The 21,722-nt window shown below is 44.7% G+C and overlaps 1 protein-coding gene across 1 annotated transcript in view; it reads right to left on the bottom strand.

Moving 5' to 3' along the window:
- LOC126426583 (uncharacterized) overlaps positions 1–21,501 on the bottom strand; it is a 69,471-nt gene extending 47,970 nt beyond the window's left edge. The window contains exons 1-2 of the mRNA XM_050088479.1: positions 21,016–21,501; positions 11,177–11,432 (exon numbers count right to left, since the gene is read on the bottom strand). Coding sequence (XP_049944436.1) covers positions 11,177–11,432; positions 21,016–21,172 — 413 coding nt within the window. The 5' untranslated portion in view covers positions 21,173–21,501. The remainder of the gene's footprint in view (positions 1–11,176; positions 11,433–21,015) is intronic.
- Between the last annotated feature and the right edge of the window lie 221 nt (positions 21,502–21,722).

Here is a 21,722-nt window from a genome sequence, read left to right as displayed (position 1 = left end):
AGGAATCACGAAAGAAATGAGGAGTGTAGAAATTGGAGAAATCCTTAGAGAAGGGGTGGCCAAGACATCAGCTCACGGGCCATGCCCGGGCACAAGTGCGTTTGGCTCATTATATACATCTCCCCAATTAACATTTCTTAAATTTTCTCTGAAGTGCTCAATAAACACTGGGTTGAGCAACCTTACAGTTTTATTTCATGGTTTCTGAACTGTACACCTTGCTGTGTTTTCTAATTTAATCAATTGTACATCATGGGCTGATAATCCATTTATCAATGGGAAAGCATATGTTAGTTTTACACCCTCTTGCTGTACAAATACATAATCTATTAGAGCGCTACTGTCTTGAGCTATACATGTAGGGAAATTGATAGCTGATTCTATATGTAATTAATAACACTTACACTTTTCCCATCTGAACTGGTTAGAAAGTTTACATAGAAATCATCACAGATTAATAACTTCCTGTTTTTGTCTGATAGACAGCGTAAACTTTTTTATGAGTAGCTCCAAATCTCCAAATGGGGACCTGTACACTGTTGCTAGCATCAACACTACATTATCTAGCTGTAGTTTATATGCACAAACTTCAAAGTGCTGATCAATGCAGAATTTGCTTACTTCTCCAGTTTTGTATTTATATCCTTGCTTTTGTAAACGGCAACCACTCCTTTATCCATGCTATATCTGGAAGTGTAAGAGGCTAAATTATACTAATTTATACTGACACTATCCATCACCACAGTTACATGGTGTTCAGACAATCAATCTCATTGTTATTTGTGAGGTCATCTACACATACTAACAGATCATCTACTTTATTTTTTATTCCCCTGATATTCTGATGAAGTAAGTTGATACTACCGTTAGCTCATCCCTATTTACTGTACATAGAGCTTCTTTTATTCTATTTTTTTTTTTAGTGTTGCCTGTTTGGACTTTGACCTTAACATAAGAAACCTGTCACCTGGTCCCATTAACCACAGGGGCCACCTTCGTGTGACTGAGGCTCCCCCTTAAAGTATCTGCTAATAGAGAAGCTAACTTATCTTTCCCCTTCCTATTTAGGTGCAGGCCATGCGTAGTGTGTCCTCACCTACCAGAAGTATCAACAGGAACATCGCGCGTGTGAGGTTTTGGGGGTATCTGGAACATCCCGTTCCTCCGCTACTTCAGATAGCAAGCCAGAGTGTTAACACGCCTTACAGCAGTGTTTACGCAGGACCGAACACGGCGCTGAAAGACCTCCACAGACACCACATTTGTGTGGTTTGTGTGGCCAGTTCATGTTCCTATTTCATCCAAGTCTCTCGCAATAGTACAGCTTGGATTCATACCGCAGGCTGTTTCCTGCTGCCCCAACTGTAATTTCCTGGTCTCCCTAGCATTTGTTTTCACAAAACTTGTGAGCTGGTACGCTGCACCTAACTCCTCCTGACGCTCCTGGCCTTGACTGTTAACTAGAAGCAATATTCTTCTTTTCCTATTCTGATTTGATCCCTACGTGTCTTTTTTTTCTTGAAGCTAATATTCTGCTTCAAAATACATTCAACTACATCTGGATGAGGCCCTTCCTCCACTACTTCTGATAGCAAGCCAAACTGATTTACTAACTGAATTTCGAAGTTTTTTCAACAGTTTCCCTTTTTGCTTCTACCTTTCCCCAGCACCCCGTCCCTGTTTCTTCCCTTGGCCTACATAATTCCAAGGGCGCATTTTCTAATTCAGCCTTAAGGGCACAAATTTTTGCCTCATGTTCAGCAACTGTTCTGTCCTTTCTACATAACTTACGTTGCCATGGAGGAGCGTCTGTATCTACCCAGTTTCCTCGCCTCTACATTCCCCCCAATAAACCATAACCTACACAGTCTTCGCACTCCCGCCTTCAGATTTCTACAGCAAACATTACATTTGCTAGACATGTTTTGACAGAAAAATTTACACAAAGGAAGGGGCTAACTTGGCACAAGAGCACTGATGTTACGTAACCTGTATTAATACGCAATGAAGCGGTAATGTAAACAAACTTTTAAAAATCTCAAAAACTTTATAAAACTACGCTTGTAATTCTTTCTAGGCCACAACGTATTCTTCAAACTCCATATTTCCTTTAACACCAGTGATCTTAGGGAACTCGACTGTCCTTGTCAGTATGTGTCCATTCCAGAAACGCGATTTTCTTTTTAAATGCATCCCCATCAAATGAGGAAAAAGTTTGCGTGCAGTGCATTACTGTGGGCAGTGTGCAGTCAAGTCCAGTTAAAATGTGAAATCTGCTCTAGATTGCACATGTTTTAATTTTCGTTCCTGCATTCCTTTTTCCGTCAAAAAAATTAAACGCTTGCTCCAGGTATGTCTCTCGACATAACCTACGTACTTTGCAGTACGATATGAAGTCTCCATAGGAATCGTTCAGTTTCACTGAAAACCGTTGCAGCTGAAAACGGAAGATGCGTGTGACTTCAGCAATTATACTATGCTTTCTTCCAATTTCGCCATGTGCCAAAGGCCTGCAAATTTAGCACAAAGTGCTTTTTTATGTACAAAACAAGGAATCTCGTCTGTCGACATTCGTGATTTTACCCTGTTTCATTGTCAATCAAATCTTTAAACTCTTTCTGCATATTCCAGGATCCGAATCAAGAACAGTTCTCCACATGAGTAACCTAGAGGCACATATCCTCCGATTTGTGAGGAAACTTAAATCACTTAATAACAGCAAGTCTTCCGGTCCGTAATGTATACCAAATTACGTTTCCTTCAGAGTATGCTGATGCAACAGCTCCATACATAACAACCTTATACAACCGTCCGCTGGACGAAAGATCCGTATGAAAAGATTGGAAGGCTGCACAGGTTACACCAATATTCAAGAACGGTGGAAGAAGTAATCCAGTAAATTACAGGTCCATATTATTAACGTCGATATCCAGTAGGATTTTGGAACATATATTGCGTGTGAGGACTATGAATTATCTCGAAGAAAACGGTCTATTGACACACAGTAAAGACGGATTCAGAAAACATCATTCTTGTGAAGCGCGAAGTGTTGAGTGCTATCGACAAGGATTTCGAAAAGGCCTTTGACACTGTACCACACAAGCGGCTTGTACTGAAATTGGGTACTTATGGAATATCATCTAAGTTAGCTAACTGGGTTCGTGGTATCCTGTCAGAGAGGTCACAGTTCCTTATAACTGACAGTCATCGAGTGAAACAGAAGTGATTTCTGGCGTTCCCCAACGTAGTGTTATAGGCCCACTGCTGTTCCTTATCTATATAAATGATTTCGTAACAATCTGAGGAAAAACCTGAGATCAAAAAATGCAAAACGATTTAGAGAATATACCTGTATATTTTGGAAAGTGGCAATTGATCCTAGATAATGAAGTCCTCCATATGTGCTAAAAGGAATCTGTTAAACTTCGGTTACACAATAAGTCACTAAATCTAAAGCCCGCAAATTGAACTAAAACCCTAGGAATTATAATTACGAGCCACTTAAATTGGGAAGAACACAAAATGTTGAGGGGGAGGCAACCCTAAGACTGCGATTCATTAGCAGAATATTTAGAAAATGTAACAGATCTACTAAAGAGACTGCCTACGCTACGCTTGTATGCCCTATCCTCACCAGATAGGGTTAATGGAGTAGATTGAGAAAGTTCAAAGAAGAGCTGCACGTTCTGTATTACCCCGAAATAGGGGAAACAGTGTTACTGACATGTTACAGAATTAGGGGTGGACATCAAAAAGGCGTTTTTCATTGTGGCACAATCATCTCACGAAATTTCAGTCACCAACTTTCTCCTTCGAATGCAAAAATATTTTGCTAACATAGACATACTTAGGGAGAAACGATCGTCGTAATAAAATAAAGGAAACGGGAGCTATCAGAGAAAAGTATAGACATTCGTTTTTTCCTCACACTGTTGGATATTGGAATAATCGAGAATCGTTGTGAAGGTCATTCGATGAACCCTCCGCCAGGCACTTAGGTGTGATCTGCAGAGCATCCGTGTACATGTACATCTAATGTCGTTTCACAGTAGGTATGCACTACCTGTATCGTATATGAATTGAGAAACCTCTTCGCTCTCTTCTGTCACTGCCACTCATTTTTAAGAATCGCGACGGTAGACCGCTCGACTGCCTCCTTCGTGCAAACAGCCACTGGCCCAGTGAACCTCCATCGTACCGAGACCACACAGCGAAGGGTAGACAGCGCTGACAGCGCGAGTCTGCCGGACTCGAGGGACTTGTGCCGGCCGGAAGACGCCACGCCGCACCGCGACGCCGGACGAAGCGCGGCGCTCTTCCGGGCGCCTCCGAGAAGGACCGAGCGGAGCCGAGCGGCAGGCAGGCCGGGCCCGTGGGCCAGACACGCTGCACGCGTGACTTGTGGCACGGCCGTCATTATGAGCCCCTACCCAGCTGCGGCGAAGTCATTCAGTCAAGTCCTGAGGCGTCACCAGTAGCCACAGGTTGGATGTAAGATGTAATACTTCACGTGTGTTCATTCCATATTTTCCAGGAAAAAGATGTCCATTTTTACAAGTGACAAACAGCAACCGTGTAAAACTAGAGATAATTACAGAGAACACTGCAATATTTTGAGAAATGTCATTAGACCAGCTGATAGTATCAGCTGTGTGAGTAGTATGTACATATCTGAGAATAACATTAAAATAAGCTGGTATATATGGTTCAAATGGCTCTGAGCACTATGGGAATCAGGTCATCAGTCCCCTAGAACTTAGAACTAGTTAAACCTAACTAACCTAAGGACATCACACACATCCATGCCCGAGGCAGGATTCGAACCTGCGACCGTAGCGGTCTCGCGGTTCCAGACTGCAGCGCCTAGAACCGCACGGCCACTCCGACCGGCTGTGTTTGATTATATTTAGTTCCTGTGTGTACTCTTCAGTTTAAGGCATGTTCTGTTTATCCTGTGGAGCATGGGTGCAAAGCTGGTATATTTACTGAATGTATGGTGGTTGGATGAGATACGGGTAGCAGTGGTTGTGGATGTGGATTTTCTGAAGATGGAAAAATAATGTTGGTGCTTGTTTCTTGTAACTGTAAGATTCAAGAAATTTTGATTCTTGTTTTTTTTTTCTCTTTACTTTCTGAAGTGGGGCTAAGGTAGTACTGTGTTGATGTTACTGTGTAGCTCTTCAACTGTTTTGTGTTTCATCTATAAGACAAATATGTCATCCTGGTATCGGTACCAGTCAATTATTTTGTACTCATCTTGTTTTAAAAAGTTGTTGAATATTGTGTTCTCTATACGATCCAAGAATATGCCTACTAATTTCCCACTGAGGGGATATCCCATGGCTAGCCCCTCTTTTTGCAAACAGAAGTTGTTGCTGAAAGTGAAGTAGTTTTGTTCAGTGATTAGACTAAGAATGGATGAGATTTCATTTATTTGTCTTTCTGGGAATTTCTTGTACTTTAGCTGTTGTTCTATAGTGTTTATAGTTTCTTCTGTGAGTATGTGTGTGTACATGGAAGTAATGTCCAGATACAAGTTTTGCTGTTGGGGGGATGTTCTTAATTTTCTCTATTATGTCTTCTGTGGTTTTGAAGCTTCTGTTGTTTGTGTATGTGTATGTTTTCTCTAGGAATGTGTACATGTGTCTCTCTGAAGTCCACCGCTGGCCTGACTAGAATGAGAAGTTTGTGGACCTTTGGGAGGCCTGTTAAGAGTGGAGCTTTAGGATTCCTTTGTATCATTCTTTTTGTCTGGTTCTGTGTGAGGATGTGTGTGATGCTTTTTATTAATGTCTCTGGGTTCCTTTGATATCTTTGTGTTGGATAATCACTTAGGTTGGTCATTTTATTCTATCCCAGAAGTTTTTCTGTTTATACCAACAACAATAGCAATAGTGGAAGGGAAAAACGTAATAAACGAAGAAACAACACTTTTCAACGACACAATCTTCACTGCTCTGAGAGAACTGACGCACGACACACAACAGAAAGCACACACTTGCAAAAGAACCACTCGCCCATCAGACAGAGACACATAAATGAGGAACGGAAGTCGTCAGAACTCGCGCTTAAATTTTCATAACCTTCTTGCAATGTGTGATACATTTCTCACGAGACACGCCAGCGGCAAGTTGGAGTAACGTTATGCATTATGAAAGAAGTGCGACAGTTATGTTTTTCTGTGTATAGAACTAGCTGCAAGCCGTCCAGCGAACATGAGTACACGAGAAACTATGTAACAACCTAGTACACACCAAAACTGTATCCACAACACTACCGTAATCCCAACTGCATAAAGCTGACATACGTAAGTTCACGTTTTCGTATTTGTTTACTAATAGTCGCTCACACAGTTGCAAATGACATGATTTATGTTGAGAAAAACGGCAGCAGAAAAACACAGAAAATATGCCCCAAACACCAACAAGAATCTTAAAACCACGGTGTAATGTATAATAAATAAGCTATTATGAAAGTACCCACAGAACCCAATATTTAAAAAACAAACAGTAAACATGTAATAACGTTTTACACCGTTTTATAGCTGTGCTATTTTCTGCATGTTTTACATAGATGGCGATATTTGTCTCTGAAACTAACATGGGCAATGAAAAAATAAATAAATGAATAACAAAAATATTTTGCATCAAGGCGGACCGACAATGCCCACATTGTTGTTGATATCTCGACACTACAGTTGGTGTGAGAAGTGTCCGCAAAAGGAGGAGGACTGGGTTTGACTGCCAGTCTGACACACAGTTTCCATCTGTCAGAAAGATTCAGATTTCAGATTAGTGAGAAATAACGTTATTTCTGTTATCATTACAATTGTCGTAGTTATTTGTCGTTGTCATTGTTAGTTCGGAGACCGGTTTGATGCCGCTCTCCATACTACAGTATCCTGTGCGAGCCCCTCCACTACTGTAGCCTGCATTCATATGAACCTGTTTGCTGTACTCATCACTTGGTGTCCCTCTACAAGTTTTTCTCCCCACACTACTTCTCCATTACCAAACGGACGATTCGCTGACGTCCCAGGAGGTGTTCTGTCATCTGATCCCTTCTTTCACTCAAGTTGTGGCATATTTTTTACTGTCTGTAATTCTATTCAGTATCTTCTCATTAATTAAACCATCTAAACACCTATTCTTCAGCTGTTTGCGCTAGCACTACATCTCAGTACCTCATATTCTCTTCTTGTGTCAGCTTCTTACCATCCATGTTTCATTTCCATGCAAGACTACACTCGTGACAAGTACCTCAAGAAATGACAGCGTAAAGGTCAAATTTATGTTAAACAGCAAAACAATTACTCTTTTCCTGAGATGTTTTCCAAGCCCTAGCCAGTCTGTATTTTATGTCCTGTCTACTTCGGCTGCAAACAATTATGTTGCTGCCTGAATAGGACAACTCATCTACTGCTTTAGAGTCTTCCTTCCTAATCTAATTACCCTTTTGAATGCGACAGGTCAACGTTTCAGCAATCTTATTAGCTCGCTTAGTAAGATATGGATATGTTGAGATGTATTTCACTGCTTAATACACACATCAAAAAATAGATTGCATCACCTCGGTTCCGAGAGTTCCGGAACCTGTACAGAAAATTGGAATAGATATCAACATAAACATCATTTACGCCCTTTTTATTGGTCAAGAAAACCTCACGTTTCACGTTGTTCCACCATACAGCGAGACCTTCAGAGGTGATGGTCCAGATGCTGTACACACTGGTACCTCTAATACCCAGCGGCACGTCCTCTGGCATCGATACATACCTGTATTCGTCGTGGCGTGCTATCCACAAGTTCTTCAAAGCACTGTTGGTCCAGATTGTCTCACTCCTCAACGGCGAATCGGCGTAGATCCCTCAGATTGGTTGGTGGGTCACGTACCGCGCTGCGCGGTGTCGTGGTTCCAAAGATGGACTTCGCCACGGACGTCGGGAGTGAAGTTGCGCATTATGCAGCCGACTGCGCACAGTTTCAGTTGTAACAGGACTTCCTGTGGCTGCACGAAAAGCGTTATTCAACATAGTGGCGTTGCTGTCAGGGTTTCTCCGAGCCATAAACCGTAGGTAGCGGTTATCCACTGAAGTAGTAGTAGCCCTTGGGCCGCCTGAGCGATGCATGTGATTTGCAGTTCCTGTCTCTCTGTATCTCCTGCATGTCCGAACAACATCGCCTTGGTTCACTCCAAGAGGCCTGGACACTTCTCCTGTTCAGAGCCCTTCCTGGCACAAAGTAACAATGCGGACGGGATCGCACCGTGTAGGCATGGTTCAACTACAGACAACACCAGCCGTGTACCTCCTTCCTGGTGGAACGACTGGAACTGTCGGATCCCTTCCGTCTAATAAGCGCTGCTCATGCACGGTTGTTTACGTCTTTGGGCGGGTTTAGTGACATCTCTGAACAGTCGAAGGGACTGTAACTGTGATTCAATATCCACAATCAACGTCTATCTTCAGCAGTTCTGGGAACTGGGGTGATGCAAAACTTTTTTCATGTGTGTATGACGGAGACTAACCATATTTGACAGAAAATGAAACTAAGTAAATGAATTATCGTTCGATCATCGACAGAGCACGAAAATAATATCACAACGGAAACATTTTCCCAATGTTGTGCAGATGTTAGGAATTTAATCACAAGCCATCATATCTTAGCATAAGAACATGAATCCTAGTCCGTGATTATGTAAATAGTAGTTGCAGAACATCAGGAACGTTTTCCTTTATGATATTAAAATGGCATTATATGCAAATGAGGAACTAAGATTGGTAATTTGTGTATGTTCAGTGAACAGTACACATATGCCTCTAACAGCAATAACAACACTTGGGTGGTGATCGTAAAATGATATGTCTTTTGTAGAAAGAAAGTAATCCACCGATTATGGTACACCATTTATGAGTGAAAAACGAACAAAGTGTGCTTGAATCGCCAACTACAAAGTTATTTCGCACCTGATGCTTATCATAGACGAATTAATGTTGGCTAAAAGTGTACAAAACGCAGACCTTGTGGAAAGCATGAACTAATCTCATCAGACGAAATGCTATGCCTCCACTTAATTGAGCACAGAGGTCGCTTTGGAGGGCTGGATGCCGTGCTGCAGGGGAGGAACCAGGCGGTCACGTGACGCTCCACCGCTGACGTCAGCGGTGACGGTGAGGTGACAGTCGCGGTGTGTACGCGCCAGTCGCTCGCGTGGGATCAGGCGGTCACCTGCGTCGACGTGGAGATGTCGAGAATTGGCAGAAAGGAATTTTTGCGTTTCGACATGTCCACGACCACACCACTAGTAAAGTTACACGATCTGTTTGTCTATCAATGTGGGCTGTCCAAGTATCTGCAACGAATGGTGAACCACTCGTAGTGATGTGAGGCAGTGGCGTAAGAAGATCGTAGCCGACAGGGCTGTTGACGAGTGTCACTCCAAGTGACTGGCGATCGGTTTCAAACCAGACGCAAATTGCCAATGCCTGGCAAAGCAGCTCCATCTGAACCAGCCGCCTAGCAATCGTTCGGAAGGCGGCTGCACAGACTCGACATTTGGAGTCGGCGGCCGTCGCTCACACAGACACTCACAGCTGCGCGTCTTGAGTGGCCCAAACCACACAGAGACGGACAGTGGCTGGGTGGAGGTGCGTCACACGAGTCGCGCGATTTCGCCTCTTCTGAAATTATGGCGATTGGACTGACGGCCTATGGAGGATGTAGTTCAAGCCACTGGTGGTTCCACGGTGTCATAGGGGTGTTTGTGTCGCCGCGACTTGGATTCAGTCACTACGGTCAGTGTGAACATGAACCAGCACGTTTATTTCAACATTCTCGGTGACGAAGTGTTGCCCTATTCTCTGGACACTTGCGTTGTAGAAGATGACACACACAGTCGTGTTCCCAGGGCTGCGTGCATACACTCCCGGTTTCACGAACACTCGGGCGCCCTACAGCACCTCGAGGCGAACACTAGACAACCCGGTCTCAGAGCCGCAGACGTTGCACGGTACTGTCTGGAACAGCGGCTGAGACGTGGCAGCCGACATCCCCACACACTGGTAGCTCTGCGCGATCTGATGCGTCAGTGGGAGGCCTCGGGCAGATGCTGCGTATCTGAAGAAACTTCCGGAACTCTCTTCCCCGCCGAGTTGACGAAGTCTTCGAGGCTAGAGGCGGTAATACCGTGGTGCCGTTTCATGATCCTTCAAGTAAAACTTGGCTTGAATGTGACTGTCTTACTATAACTTAATGATGTATGGAAAGAATGGGAATCATGCACCAGCTAGTTGTACTTGACAAGTTTATTCGAATCTTTACCTAGGTTTAAACAGATGTAAACCTTTCTTCCTTGGAAGAAGTAGTAACGTGTGTTAACTTATTGTGTGAATAGAGAAAACAGGTCATAAAGCTCAGTTAACACTAAAATGAGCCATATAAATGCTAAGGTATAGCCACATGGCTGAATGAACAGTAAAGCAAGGTAAAAGTGTGAATAAACATCTGACGCGCCTGTGGTTGGCTGTTCGATTCCTATGGCTTTCATAATTTTACTGTTCCTGACTGCTACCATGTTAGAGATTTTAATTACGTATATACAGCAAATGTTGTGGAGTATTACTGTAATCTGGTGGTGCAGGGTGTTGACTCTATAATTGCTTCTTTCGAAAAGTAATTAATTTAGCCACTTGCAGTGTTTATTGTTCACTTTTGAACTGATTTACAACTAACAACGACATGGAGCTACTGCTGTTGTCATCTCAAACGACACTGTACATTTATTGATTTTTGATAATACGGTTGGGAAATAGGGATATAAATTCAATTTTAATAAGGCAGTCTCGATCGCAAAAGCTTTTGTTGTCAGTTGCCGCTTTCAGTCTTTGACTGTCATCATCAGATTATTTACTGTCTGCTGTAGCGATATGCGGAGACAGCGAGCGGAGAGAGACGTATGCCACGAGGCACATTCCATTGACTGCTCGGTGAAAAGTGTCAACAGAAGAGGCGGCGGCAGAAGGTATTAGCGCGCTTCCTCTTTGGGTCTCACAAATGTGCCCTTATTGACAGATAGTTAGTATCGCAAAATAGGAAAAGTAGGTGACAGCATTGAGAATAAATTTAAGGAGAGAATTAGTTGTACGGTTAGTAGTAATGGCGTCGAGTGGTCTACATACCTCGGTACACAGCGCGAGTGTATACAGTCGTCAGCGATCCGGCAGTCGAGCTCCTGGAGGAGTTCGGAGGATTCGTGATCCGTGAGGCTGCGGAGCTGCGCCAGGGCGCCGGCGCACCCCCCTCCCTCCTCTGCTCCACCTGCTGGCGGTGGCGGCAGTTCGGAGTCCCAGATGCGGTCTGCCAGGCGCTGCGCAGCTGACCACGCGGGCGGCGGCTGCTCCGGGCTGCCGCACGTTATGAACCCCAGTGGCCAGTCTGCAAAACGTTCTTCAGTCACCTCGAGGTCTGCACTCGTGCATCACGAGCTTCCATGGGCTACTCATATGCACATCAGTACGAGCAGTTACTGAAACACTAAGAGAGCTGCAGCCAACGATAATCGACACGGCGTGAGGTGTGCTGCACACTTTTACAAGCAAAAGGTCAACAAGTCAGCCGACTGTCAGCACGGCGGCCACTGCTGCGGCTCCCCTTTGCGAAGGAGCGGGCAGAGCTGCGCCGACAGTACAACACTGGACACTGTGCCGTCATTCCGTATGAGCCGAGGTTCTGACTGCAGCATCGGTGTGGGCGGTCCGTGCATCGAGGCCCTGAGCAGAGCGGAGAATGCCACGTTGCACTCTCGCCCGTCTCACGGGGAGCCACTCGGTATACAATACGTAACTGGTTACACTGATCGCAGCTGTTACATTTCTGAGTCCTTGAGACAGCTCGCTTGCGATATTTTCGACATCCTTTCAACAAAATAATTTAATGTCGCATGTCAGCCATGCTGTTCTGCCCCAGCTTGACAGAGTTAGCACCGCTACCACAGGAACGTGCGATGTACCTGGCTAAACGCAGACAGTAATATTTAAGTCGAAATCACACTTATCGTTAACTGGTTTGATTGGCGAGATTGGGAATAAGACATATGGTCTGACGTTGGTGTCAGAGCTGGCAGTGCGGGGCTGGAGAGGAGACTCCAGGCTGGCCGAGAGGCAGCTGGGCTGCAGGCGGCAGGGCGCTCCAGACTGGAGCGGCAGCCGGTGGGAGCCTTTCCTGGCGACTTCAGATCTCCAGTCCAGGCTGGGCCGTGAATGACGACCCCGGGCATTCTGTACTCTCATCTCCTGGAGCGCCGCACACTTGGCCTGTCTCATCACAGACTACCCGCCAAGTACTGCGTCACAGTCAAGTAACTGCAGCCAGAAAAGCTGGAATTCCCAATGATGTAATCGGCATACCACTCTCCTCTCGCTTTAATCTCTGGGATCCGCCTCTGAGCTGTATTTTCCTCTTAGCTGTAGCCGAGTTTACCCAGGGTATCTCGTTACGTAAGTAGCAGAGGCGCTGCCATTCGTTGTTCTGTACACTTCCGAGGCAGTAGTTGCACTTCTGTCCCTTTGTACTTGTGCGGGAACGTTCAGCGCTTACGGAGCAGGGAGAAAACAAATGTACAAATGTAATGGCTAAGTACCCATCAAATGTCGAGATCATTTTTGAAATAATCGAACTGAAATTATCGACCGATATGCGAGTGCGGTTGACATACGGTTGCTCGCCGCAGATAAAGCAGCAATGAAGGCACTGAGTGGCGGAGAGTGGCTTTGCACTAAAAAGCGCTGATCTCTTCTCACCTGCCAGAAAGTTTACGGCAGAATCTCTGGACACACAAAAGATATTCTGCCTGCTCATTCCCTCACGAGGGACTCACGTCTTTTTGAGCAAATGTGTGACAAAACCCTCGCAGTGAATTAGACTGCAAAATGAAGCAAAAGGAAAGAAGAAAGCGTAACGTCTCTGTGAAGGAACAGACGGTTACCCCCCCGCAGCTTCACTCGTCAGATCCGCTTCGCTAAGGCAGCCCAGCTGAGGCTACCTCGGCGGTGAGCTGACCTCGCCGGTAAACATTCTGAAAGTTCCGTACCCGCCCAGTGAGACTGCTAATTCTGATGGCGTCTCTCGCTGTCGGTGTGGCTACCGGGCTGTAAACATACAAACAGTCGCTTCTGATGGGACTGTGGGCAGCTGCTACTGTTAACCGAAAAATCGGGATGCCATTGCTGTATGCCACTTGTAATTAACCACTGCGAATGTTCGAGTAATGCATACCTGATATCAATGAACGTAATTGACTCGTACAGAGGGAAGTCCACGCTCCTGACCTAACACGGAGACCTCCGCCTCGTCGTGTCTGAGGGCCGACTGACTCACTTGGCGCTCTCCGTAACCTGCGACGTACAATTGTACGACTCGGTGTTTCTCGTATATTCTCGCGACAGCCTGTCCCCGCCAACTGTGTAACGATACCTGAAGCTTCCCGTACTGGAATAAGGCTACAGTTACGGCCAATGCCTCAGGGACTTTCCCTGACAATTTCTGTAACGAAAGGAAACTACTCCTATTGTGATTAAGCGAAAGTGTGTTTACGGCCGACTGGCGCGCCTCCTCCACGTACTCCCCGACCTGTGTGTCTGGCTGCAGGCAGGCCGGCCTCCCACGCAGCGGGCCACGGCCCCCACCCCCTCACTGGACGACTCGCGCCGCGGGCCGCTCGCGTTCTCTGGCCGTGGGAACACACTCCAGCCACAGCCTGGAACCTCTAAAGTCTGGAAACTCTACAAGCCCCAGAAAAGAGCTGGTTGTGCAAATTACAAATGAATGTAACAATCGTCCACCGTTTCTGCCTCGTGTGAGACCATTTTATGTCCATTTTCAGTTTTTATCGTATGATAAACTTTAAGTTGTTCACATAGCAAGCGTATGTCTGAAAGCATTACGCGGGGACTGTTAAGGTTCACTTTGTCTTCTGGACCTCCGCGAGGAAGTTTATGGGCATTCCTACAGCAGGCAGGAGTGATGGGAAAGATCGCCAGTAATATACTGGCTGAAAAAAATAGCAGCGCAAAAAATATAATTAGTGTGAAGTAATGAAATTGCGGGAGTACATCTCTCTAGATGAAACACCTTAAAGCTTCGAAGGGAATTATGAAATTCAGAGGCCGCCGCCTCAGCTCGAGTTAAGGCAACCGTAAACAAGCCGAGGTAAGGCATCCTCCAGCCGTGTTAATGTACGTAAATGGACGTAAAAGCAACATTTGCATTGCCTGCTTCACTCCTACCAATAGCCCATTTTGTTTTCCGTGTTTGCTGTTAGCTAAGGGTAAAGGCACGAGCTGTACATGCGTTGGCATGTCAGATCTAACGTCATTCGACGCCCCACATTTTGCCTCCCGTGCTAACACAACACTGGCTGCAGATGCCAACAGGGGGAGGGACTGGAGCTATCAAATGCTGTCGACAGCACGAGGCTACGGAGCGTAGCTCAACTGCTTTGTCGACGAGTAACTCACGGTAGTGCTACAGTGCTAATGGTGTTGATACAAAGCAGAGCAATGGCAACGATAAACAAAGTATACATTGCGTTATATCTTCAGTAACAGTAGCCGAAGTTGAGATTCCGTGAGAAAGAATCCCAAGAAATTTCGCTGAGTGAGAAAGAGGTGCCGGATGAGGGATTTGCCTTTCTGGAAATGAGTCAGTGGAATGGGTGGTGTCGTGCGAACAATGTACAAAAGGCGTATAGTGTTGATGATACGTGCACGGCAATAGAAAGAAAGTGTTACTGAAACAGGTGTGGCGCACTTCATCGACGCTGTCGGACAGGGAGCCCCAGTTGCCGTTTCCAGGGAAACGTACTGATGGACAGTCGCTGTCCTAGGAGTTGGTACTAAACGTAATTTTGTATTTGTAAAATCATCCGTGGCATACGAAAACAACAATCACGAATATACACTACTGGCCATTAAAATTGCTACACCAAGAAGAAATGCAGATGATAAACGGGTATTCACTGGACAAATAGATTATACTAGAACTGACAGTGATTACATTTTCACGGAATCTCTGTGCATAGATCCTGAGAAATCAGTACCCAGAAAAACCACCTCTGGCCGTAATAACGGCCTCGATACGCCTGGGCATTGAGTCAAACAGAGCGTGGATGGCGTGTACAGGTACAGCTGCCCATGCAGCTTTCACACGATACCACAGTTCATCGAGAGTAGTGACTGGCGTATTGTGACGAGCCAGTTGCTCGGCCACCATTCACCAGACGTTTTCAATTGGTGAGAGATCAGGAGAATGTGCTGGCCAGGGTAGCAGTCGAACATTTTTTGTATCCAGAAAGGCCCATATGGGACCAGCAACATACGGTCGTGCATTATCCTGCTGAAATGTAGAGTTTCGCAGGCATCGAATGAAGGGTAGAGCCACGGGTCGTAACACATCTCAAATGTAACGTCCACTTTTCAAACTGCCGTCAATGCGAACAAGAGGTGACTGAGACGTGTAACCAATGGCAGCCCATACCATCACGCCAGGTGATACGCCAGTATGGTCGTGACGAATACACACTTCCAGTGTGCGTTCAGCGCGATGTCGCCAAACACGTATGCGACCATCATGATGCTGTAAACAGAACCTGGATTCATCCGAAAAAATTACGTTTTGCCATTCGTGCACCCTGGTTCGTCGTCGAGTACACCATAGCAGGTGCTCCTGTCTGTGATGCAGCGTCAAGGGTAACCGCAGCCATGGTCTCCGAGCTGATAGTCCATGCTGCTGCAAACGTCGTCGAACTGCCCGTGCAGATGGTTGTTGTATTGCAAACGTCCCCACCTGTTGTCTCAGGGATCGAGACGTGGCTGCACGATTCGTTACAGCCATGCCTGTCATATCGACTGCTAGTGATTCGAGGCCGTTGGGATCCAGCACGGCGTTCCGTATAACCCTCCGGAACCCACCGATTCCATATTCTGCTAACAGTCATTGGATCTCTACCAACGCGAGCAACAATGTCGCGATACGATAAACCGCAATTGCGGTAGGCTACAATCCGACCTTTATCAAAGTTGGAAACGTGATGGTACGCATTTCTCCTCCTTACACGAGGCATCATAACAACGTTTCACCAGGCAACGCCAGTCAACTGCGGTTTGTGTATGAAAATCGGTTGGAATCTTTCCTCATGTCAGCACGTTGTAGGTGTCGCCACCGGCGCCAACCTTGTGTGAATGCTCTGAAAAGCTAATCATTTGCATATCACAACATCTTCTTCCTGTCGGTTAAATTTCGCGTCTGTAGCACGCCATCTTCGCGGTGCAGCAATTTTAATGGCCAGTAGTGTATTTTGAAGAAGTTCGCAGAAATATGACCGTTAGTGCATAAGAAAAACTACGGTTATTGAACAGACAAGACGCACTTGTCACAAAAACTGATGTTTTCGCGTTTCAAGGATGCTCGATACAATTTACGGGATGAAGATGCTGGTGACCTACTACGTCATCCACATCAAACTGCGCGCGACATACATATAGTGATTTCAAGAGAAGCAGTGGATGCTTGCTTAACGTCAAACTGTGCTACAGAATTGTAGGACAATGAAATTTCAAACGAAGCTTGACGATGCACAGCATACTACGGAATCGGCCCAGAAATTTGTAGGGGCGGTATTCAAACTTACCCTATCGTTGAGTAAGGAATTTGTTTTCAATTGCAACCAATCTGCATTTGAAGAGGAAACACATATGAAAGGGACCCTGGAAATTAAAGGTATCAAGAGAATTCTGTCAAGATCATGGAATATCAATTCGTATACAATTAACTGACTCTTTAACCGGATGGTAAATATGCTGGAACGCTATTCATTGCTCTGCAAGAACTAAGAGTTGCTCTGCGCCCCTCGATTCTTTCTCATGTGAGTGACTTTGGTAAGGGCAGTAGGGGATATTTACATCATAGCAAGCAAGAGTGGGAGAACGGTCGTTAGATAACTGCAACTATGGTATGAACACTGCATTTGGCTAATAGCTCGTCAAAATAAGTTGCTTTTGTTTCATTCGTAGTCTGCGTATATAAGTCATACTCCTAAAGAACAAACTATCGCTCCTGGACATTGCAGTTCATACCACCTGGAACCACCAGATTAATTCAACCTCCACATGTTTGTCTTTTCTGTGCGTACAAATTATTGCACTATCTGCATCAACGCCTTAAAGGACAGCCAGTTTCACGGTAAGCTGTTTCGCATTCGGTTGCACGCCACCGCTTTCCATCAGTTCCCGTCACCCTGTTACTCCAACGTGATTTCTGTATGCATTCTTCAAGAGTGGATGCCTTGCGCGCTTCGTAGCTGCCAAGGAGCTCGTCTTTGATCTCGATGGTGCGAACCTTTGTGATCATTGAGACGCGCCATTTTTATTCGGTTTCTATGGTCCAAGTTAATGGTTTGTTTCTAACATTTCTTGGATGTCGACGATGTCCATTTTGTGAGGTGTAATACATGCACCCCATAGAAGGTTGATCTCTGCGCATCCCAGACTCTCGTTTTCTGTGGACATGGTGCGTCATCACCAGTTAATATTTTTCTGGTCATAATTTTCACTTTCGAATAAGCCTTACTAAAGACTGTTCCTGCGACGTCGGACTTAACAATTTCCTTGTAAGTCATCTAACAGAGAAAGTTAACAAGTGTGGGGAATCTATTGGACATAAGAATGCTTTTTTAGCTTTGTCAATCCTTGGAAAAACAGAAATTATGCAACATCTTAGCTTTCAGGAAAAATACAGAAAGACAGAATGGCGATATAAGACTAACTCGCTATGTTCTTTCCAAGATAAAGTTCTGCAGTGAGTCTGAACTTGCGCTACGTGTACGTGATGAAACAGTAGAATCTAACAGTCCTAGAATACTTAGGGTACGGGTAAATTTCACTTCCGCGTCAGCTGCGGATGTGAAAGAGCACGTGAGCAATGCTGCTGTCTTTTAGGTGCACCCAGTGGTATGCAGAAGAATTTATTGGACTGTACGTTACATGTGTGTCTGGACGCAGGCAGTTTTTGTGTCTCTGTTAGCAGATGAAACATCTGATGTAGCTTCTAAATTTCAGTTACTGGTAGTATTTCGTTTTCTGTCGTCTGCTGAAGAGCCGGTTGAAAGATTTTGCATGTTTTCAAATCAATCGCTTATCAGTCGTACCTCCTTGGCTGATTCAATTAAAGATGTACTCGCCGATGTTGTCCAAGAAACGAAAGAAAACGTAATATCTGAAATTTATGATGGCGCCAGCGTCATGCGTGACCATCATACAGAAATCCAAGCAACTGTAATATAAGGGCATAATTCCGTGTATTACGTATATTGTTATGAACACTCACTGAACTTAATTTTTTCCCAAGCGACAAGTCGAAACAAACAAATGAAACCGTTTTTCGGAACTACTGCAGAGGTAGCAATACTTTTCTGTCATTCACCTCGAAAAGTGGCTGTTCCAGATGCAGTTGTGAAACAAAGAATCCCACATGGATCAGCCATTACATAGAACTTTAAATCGTGAAAAGTGCTCACAGTTAATGTGAATAGAGAGGACACTCCAGAATGTCTTAAACACATTGAAGATACCAGCAGCCAGACAACAAATGTAAATAAAACATGTGGTCTAAGGATAAAACTCTATCACACAAAATTTTCCTTTCGGTTAGGGATATCTTATAAAAATAACTAGCTGACAAACCCAGCAATGTACAGGTATTCATTTGGCAATTTTCTATGAGAAATGAAAACAAAAATTGAACTGTGTTTTTCTGTAATATCGAAAAAATTTCATTTATATGTATTCGTGAAAACACTTTTAAAATTACGAAACAGTCGCACAAAGAAATATGCATAATTTCGAGAAGTGTAAGCACAGCTTATTTTCATGTCTAGACCGCGATTCTGTAAACGTCTGCATACTCTCTTCACAGCCCTACAGATGGCTAATGATTTCGCCTACAGCCGTTTGCGCTTCGCAGCTGAAAGATGTTGAAAGCTCTGCCAGGTATCGGGGATTTCTCTTAAGTGGACTCGACTCTGTGTGTGTCTCAGCTCTAACGAATAAATGTATTAAAAATTCATACATGACATCACTCATGACGCCACATCTCCTGGGCCTTGCGTCATGCAATGACACGACTTTGCAGGTACATTCCCTGGTGTACGTCGGTACTGTGTGCAGAATGTGCTGCGAACAGAGGTGGTAGGGGAGAAGCAGTAAATTTAGACGTCATGCACTATGAGGCAATTTGTCGTGCATCTCACTGTTTATGACGTTATGTGTCCTGAACTATGATAGGTGAGTAGTTATTGCCCCCACAGCAATTCATTGCTGGCAGTAAGGTATGTGTGTAGCAAGTTTGGTTGAAATCGGTTCAGGAGGGGATGTGGAACATCTGCAAACCACACACACACACACACACACACACACACACACACACACACACACACACACACACACATACATACATACATATATCCATTTTTATAATATGTATGTATGCCCTACGTGAACATCTAGTACAGCCAATTTCAAAAATATACCACTGGTCGCGTCTCAATAAAGCAAGCAGCAGCATCATTCCGAAACGAAATTTTTAAAATTAGAGACAATGTTAATGATATCACAGAAGAAACAGAGGTTTGAATTCTGCAGCCACTTGTTGCCCTCTAATTTACTCAAACACCGCTTCTTTCTTTCGTTGAAAAATTAGTGTCCTGAAAATGTGCTATCTGCTGTTACACAGTCCTATCAATTTTTTAAGTAAAACTGAGTTAAAACCAGAGCTACAGACCATTTATTCTCGAAATAGGTTTCAAGAAAAATAAAAAAACGCAGGAGCCCTTATAAAGTTTGTCATTGAAAATAATCTGCAAGAACCTTTTGGCGACGTCAGGAATCTGCTGAAATCAGCGGCTGCTGTCCCATGAGAAGCTGTGAAGCAGAGACGTGTTTCCGCACGTTGTCGCGGATCAAACAGTTTCTTAGAAGTACCAGAGATGAAGACAGGCTGTCTCGTCTTGCCATGCTATCTATTGCAAAGAAAACGATTCACAGGTGTCCAAATTTCAACGACAGAGTCATAGATCCATCACGAAAAAGGAAAGGAGGATGGTCTTTTTCTATACGTCTACAGGCGATTCAACCCTACGACCGTTGTCAGGCTCATTGTAAGGTAATTTTACAACTACACAAATATTTTACTTAATTTAGGAAATTAAACAGTGCAGTGAAGGAAGTGAACTCCGTGCCAGCCACGTCAGGCGTCAGCCACCGATGTCTGTGCTGTACCGCTAAGGATACGTCCTCTGCACCGCGATGACACAACGGCGAATGTTAATTTCTGAAGCGCAGAATGCAGCCCACCGTTTTCTCTTGTCACTCGGAACTTTCCACTCTTCATTGTGCTTAGCAACGATCGAAATTTTGTTCTTGGTTTGTATTTTATTCTCTTTCTTATCGATGTATCGCTGTACGTTAAGTAGTTAAGAGCCATTTGACATCACTATATTCATTGTGAATTGTTTTTTATTGTAATATCAATGTCCACGATTATGTAGAATACAGAACTATGGAAAATATGTAAAGGGTGCTATTATGACGAGGTATAGCAGAAATTATGCACGAAGGTGCTTAGGTTTTAAAGAATCTACTCGTTGTATTTCGCAGCATCTTACTTCCATCTATTCTCACACCTATGAAAAACATTTTGGGCTCAGTTCGGAAATATAGATCCTTAATTTACCGTCTTTGCAAATCGTACATTATGATATTTTTCACATGCAAAAGGCTGTTACAAAGTACATTGACCGAAAAGGGTGGAATGAAGTGCAGTTTGTCCCCAAGGCGGCCCTTCACTGTCAGGGAGAAAACGTATAACCTTTGATAATAGCATATGTAAGCCAAGGCGCCTGCGCGTGAGTGTAAACTGCACTGTGCATAACGTCTTGTCAGTCTGTACTGCACGAAAAAGCACTTACCTTCATAGTCACAGTAGCCCGATAGCACGATAACTTCACGGAAACTAGATCCAGAGATTCTGCCAGATTTGAGGTGGCTGCAGACGCAGTCCAGCACCGACGTCCCGTTTGCTGCAAGCAGAGCTGCCACTGCGGCAACTACGCCCGCCGGCTGCATTGTCCGCTGTCGACACTGGGGAGCAAACAGAAGCAGTGCGCGTCGCAGGGAGCGCGCGCTCAATATGACGGCGGGCGCAGCGGATGTCTGCCGCAGGACGGCCAAACCACGGGAAGCGTGGCGTGACGCCTCTCATCCGGATGACCGCCGTATTCCTGTTTGCCTGGTGAGAGTTCGCAAAAGTTGTCGAATAAAACTAACGTGGTATCTGCCCTTCCCCAAGGAAGTGTTGTAGGCGTTCTGCTGTTCCTAATCTATAAAAACGATTTAGGAGGCAATCTGAGCAGCCATTGTTTGCAGATGATGCTGTCTTTTACCATCTAGTAAAGTCATCAGAAGATCAAAGCAATAGCAAAATGATTTAGAGAATTTATCGGTGCGGTACGCAAAGAGGCAGTTTAACATTAATTTTTTTAATTAAATGTGTGGTAAGAGCTTGTGCGATCAAACTGCTGACGTCATCGGTCCCTAAGTTTACAAACTACTTAACCCAACTTAAACCAACTTATGATAAGGACAGCACACACACCAATGCCCGAGGGAGGACTCG

Source organism: Schistocerca serialis, chromosome 11, assembly GCF_023864345.2.
Source record: "Schistocerca serialis cubense isolate TAMUIC-IGC-003099 chromosome 11, iqSchSeri2.2, whole genome shotgun sequence".
Lineage (NCBI taxonomy): Eukaryota > Metazoa > Arthropoda > Insecta > Orthoptera > Acrididae > Schistocerca > Schistocerca serialis.
The sequence above is the reverse complement of the archived record's forward strand: the minus strand, read 5'-3'. Positions and strand labels throughout refer to the sequence as shown.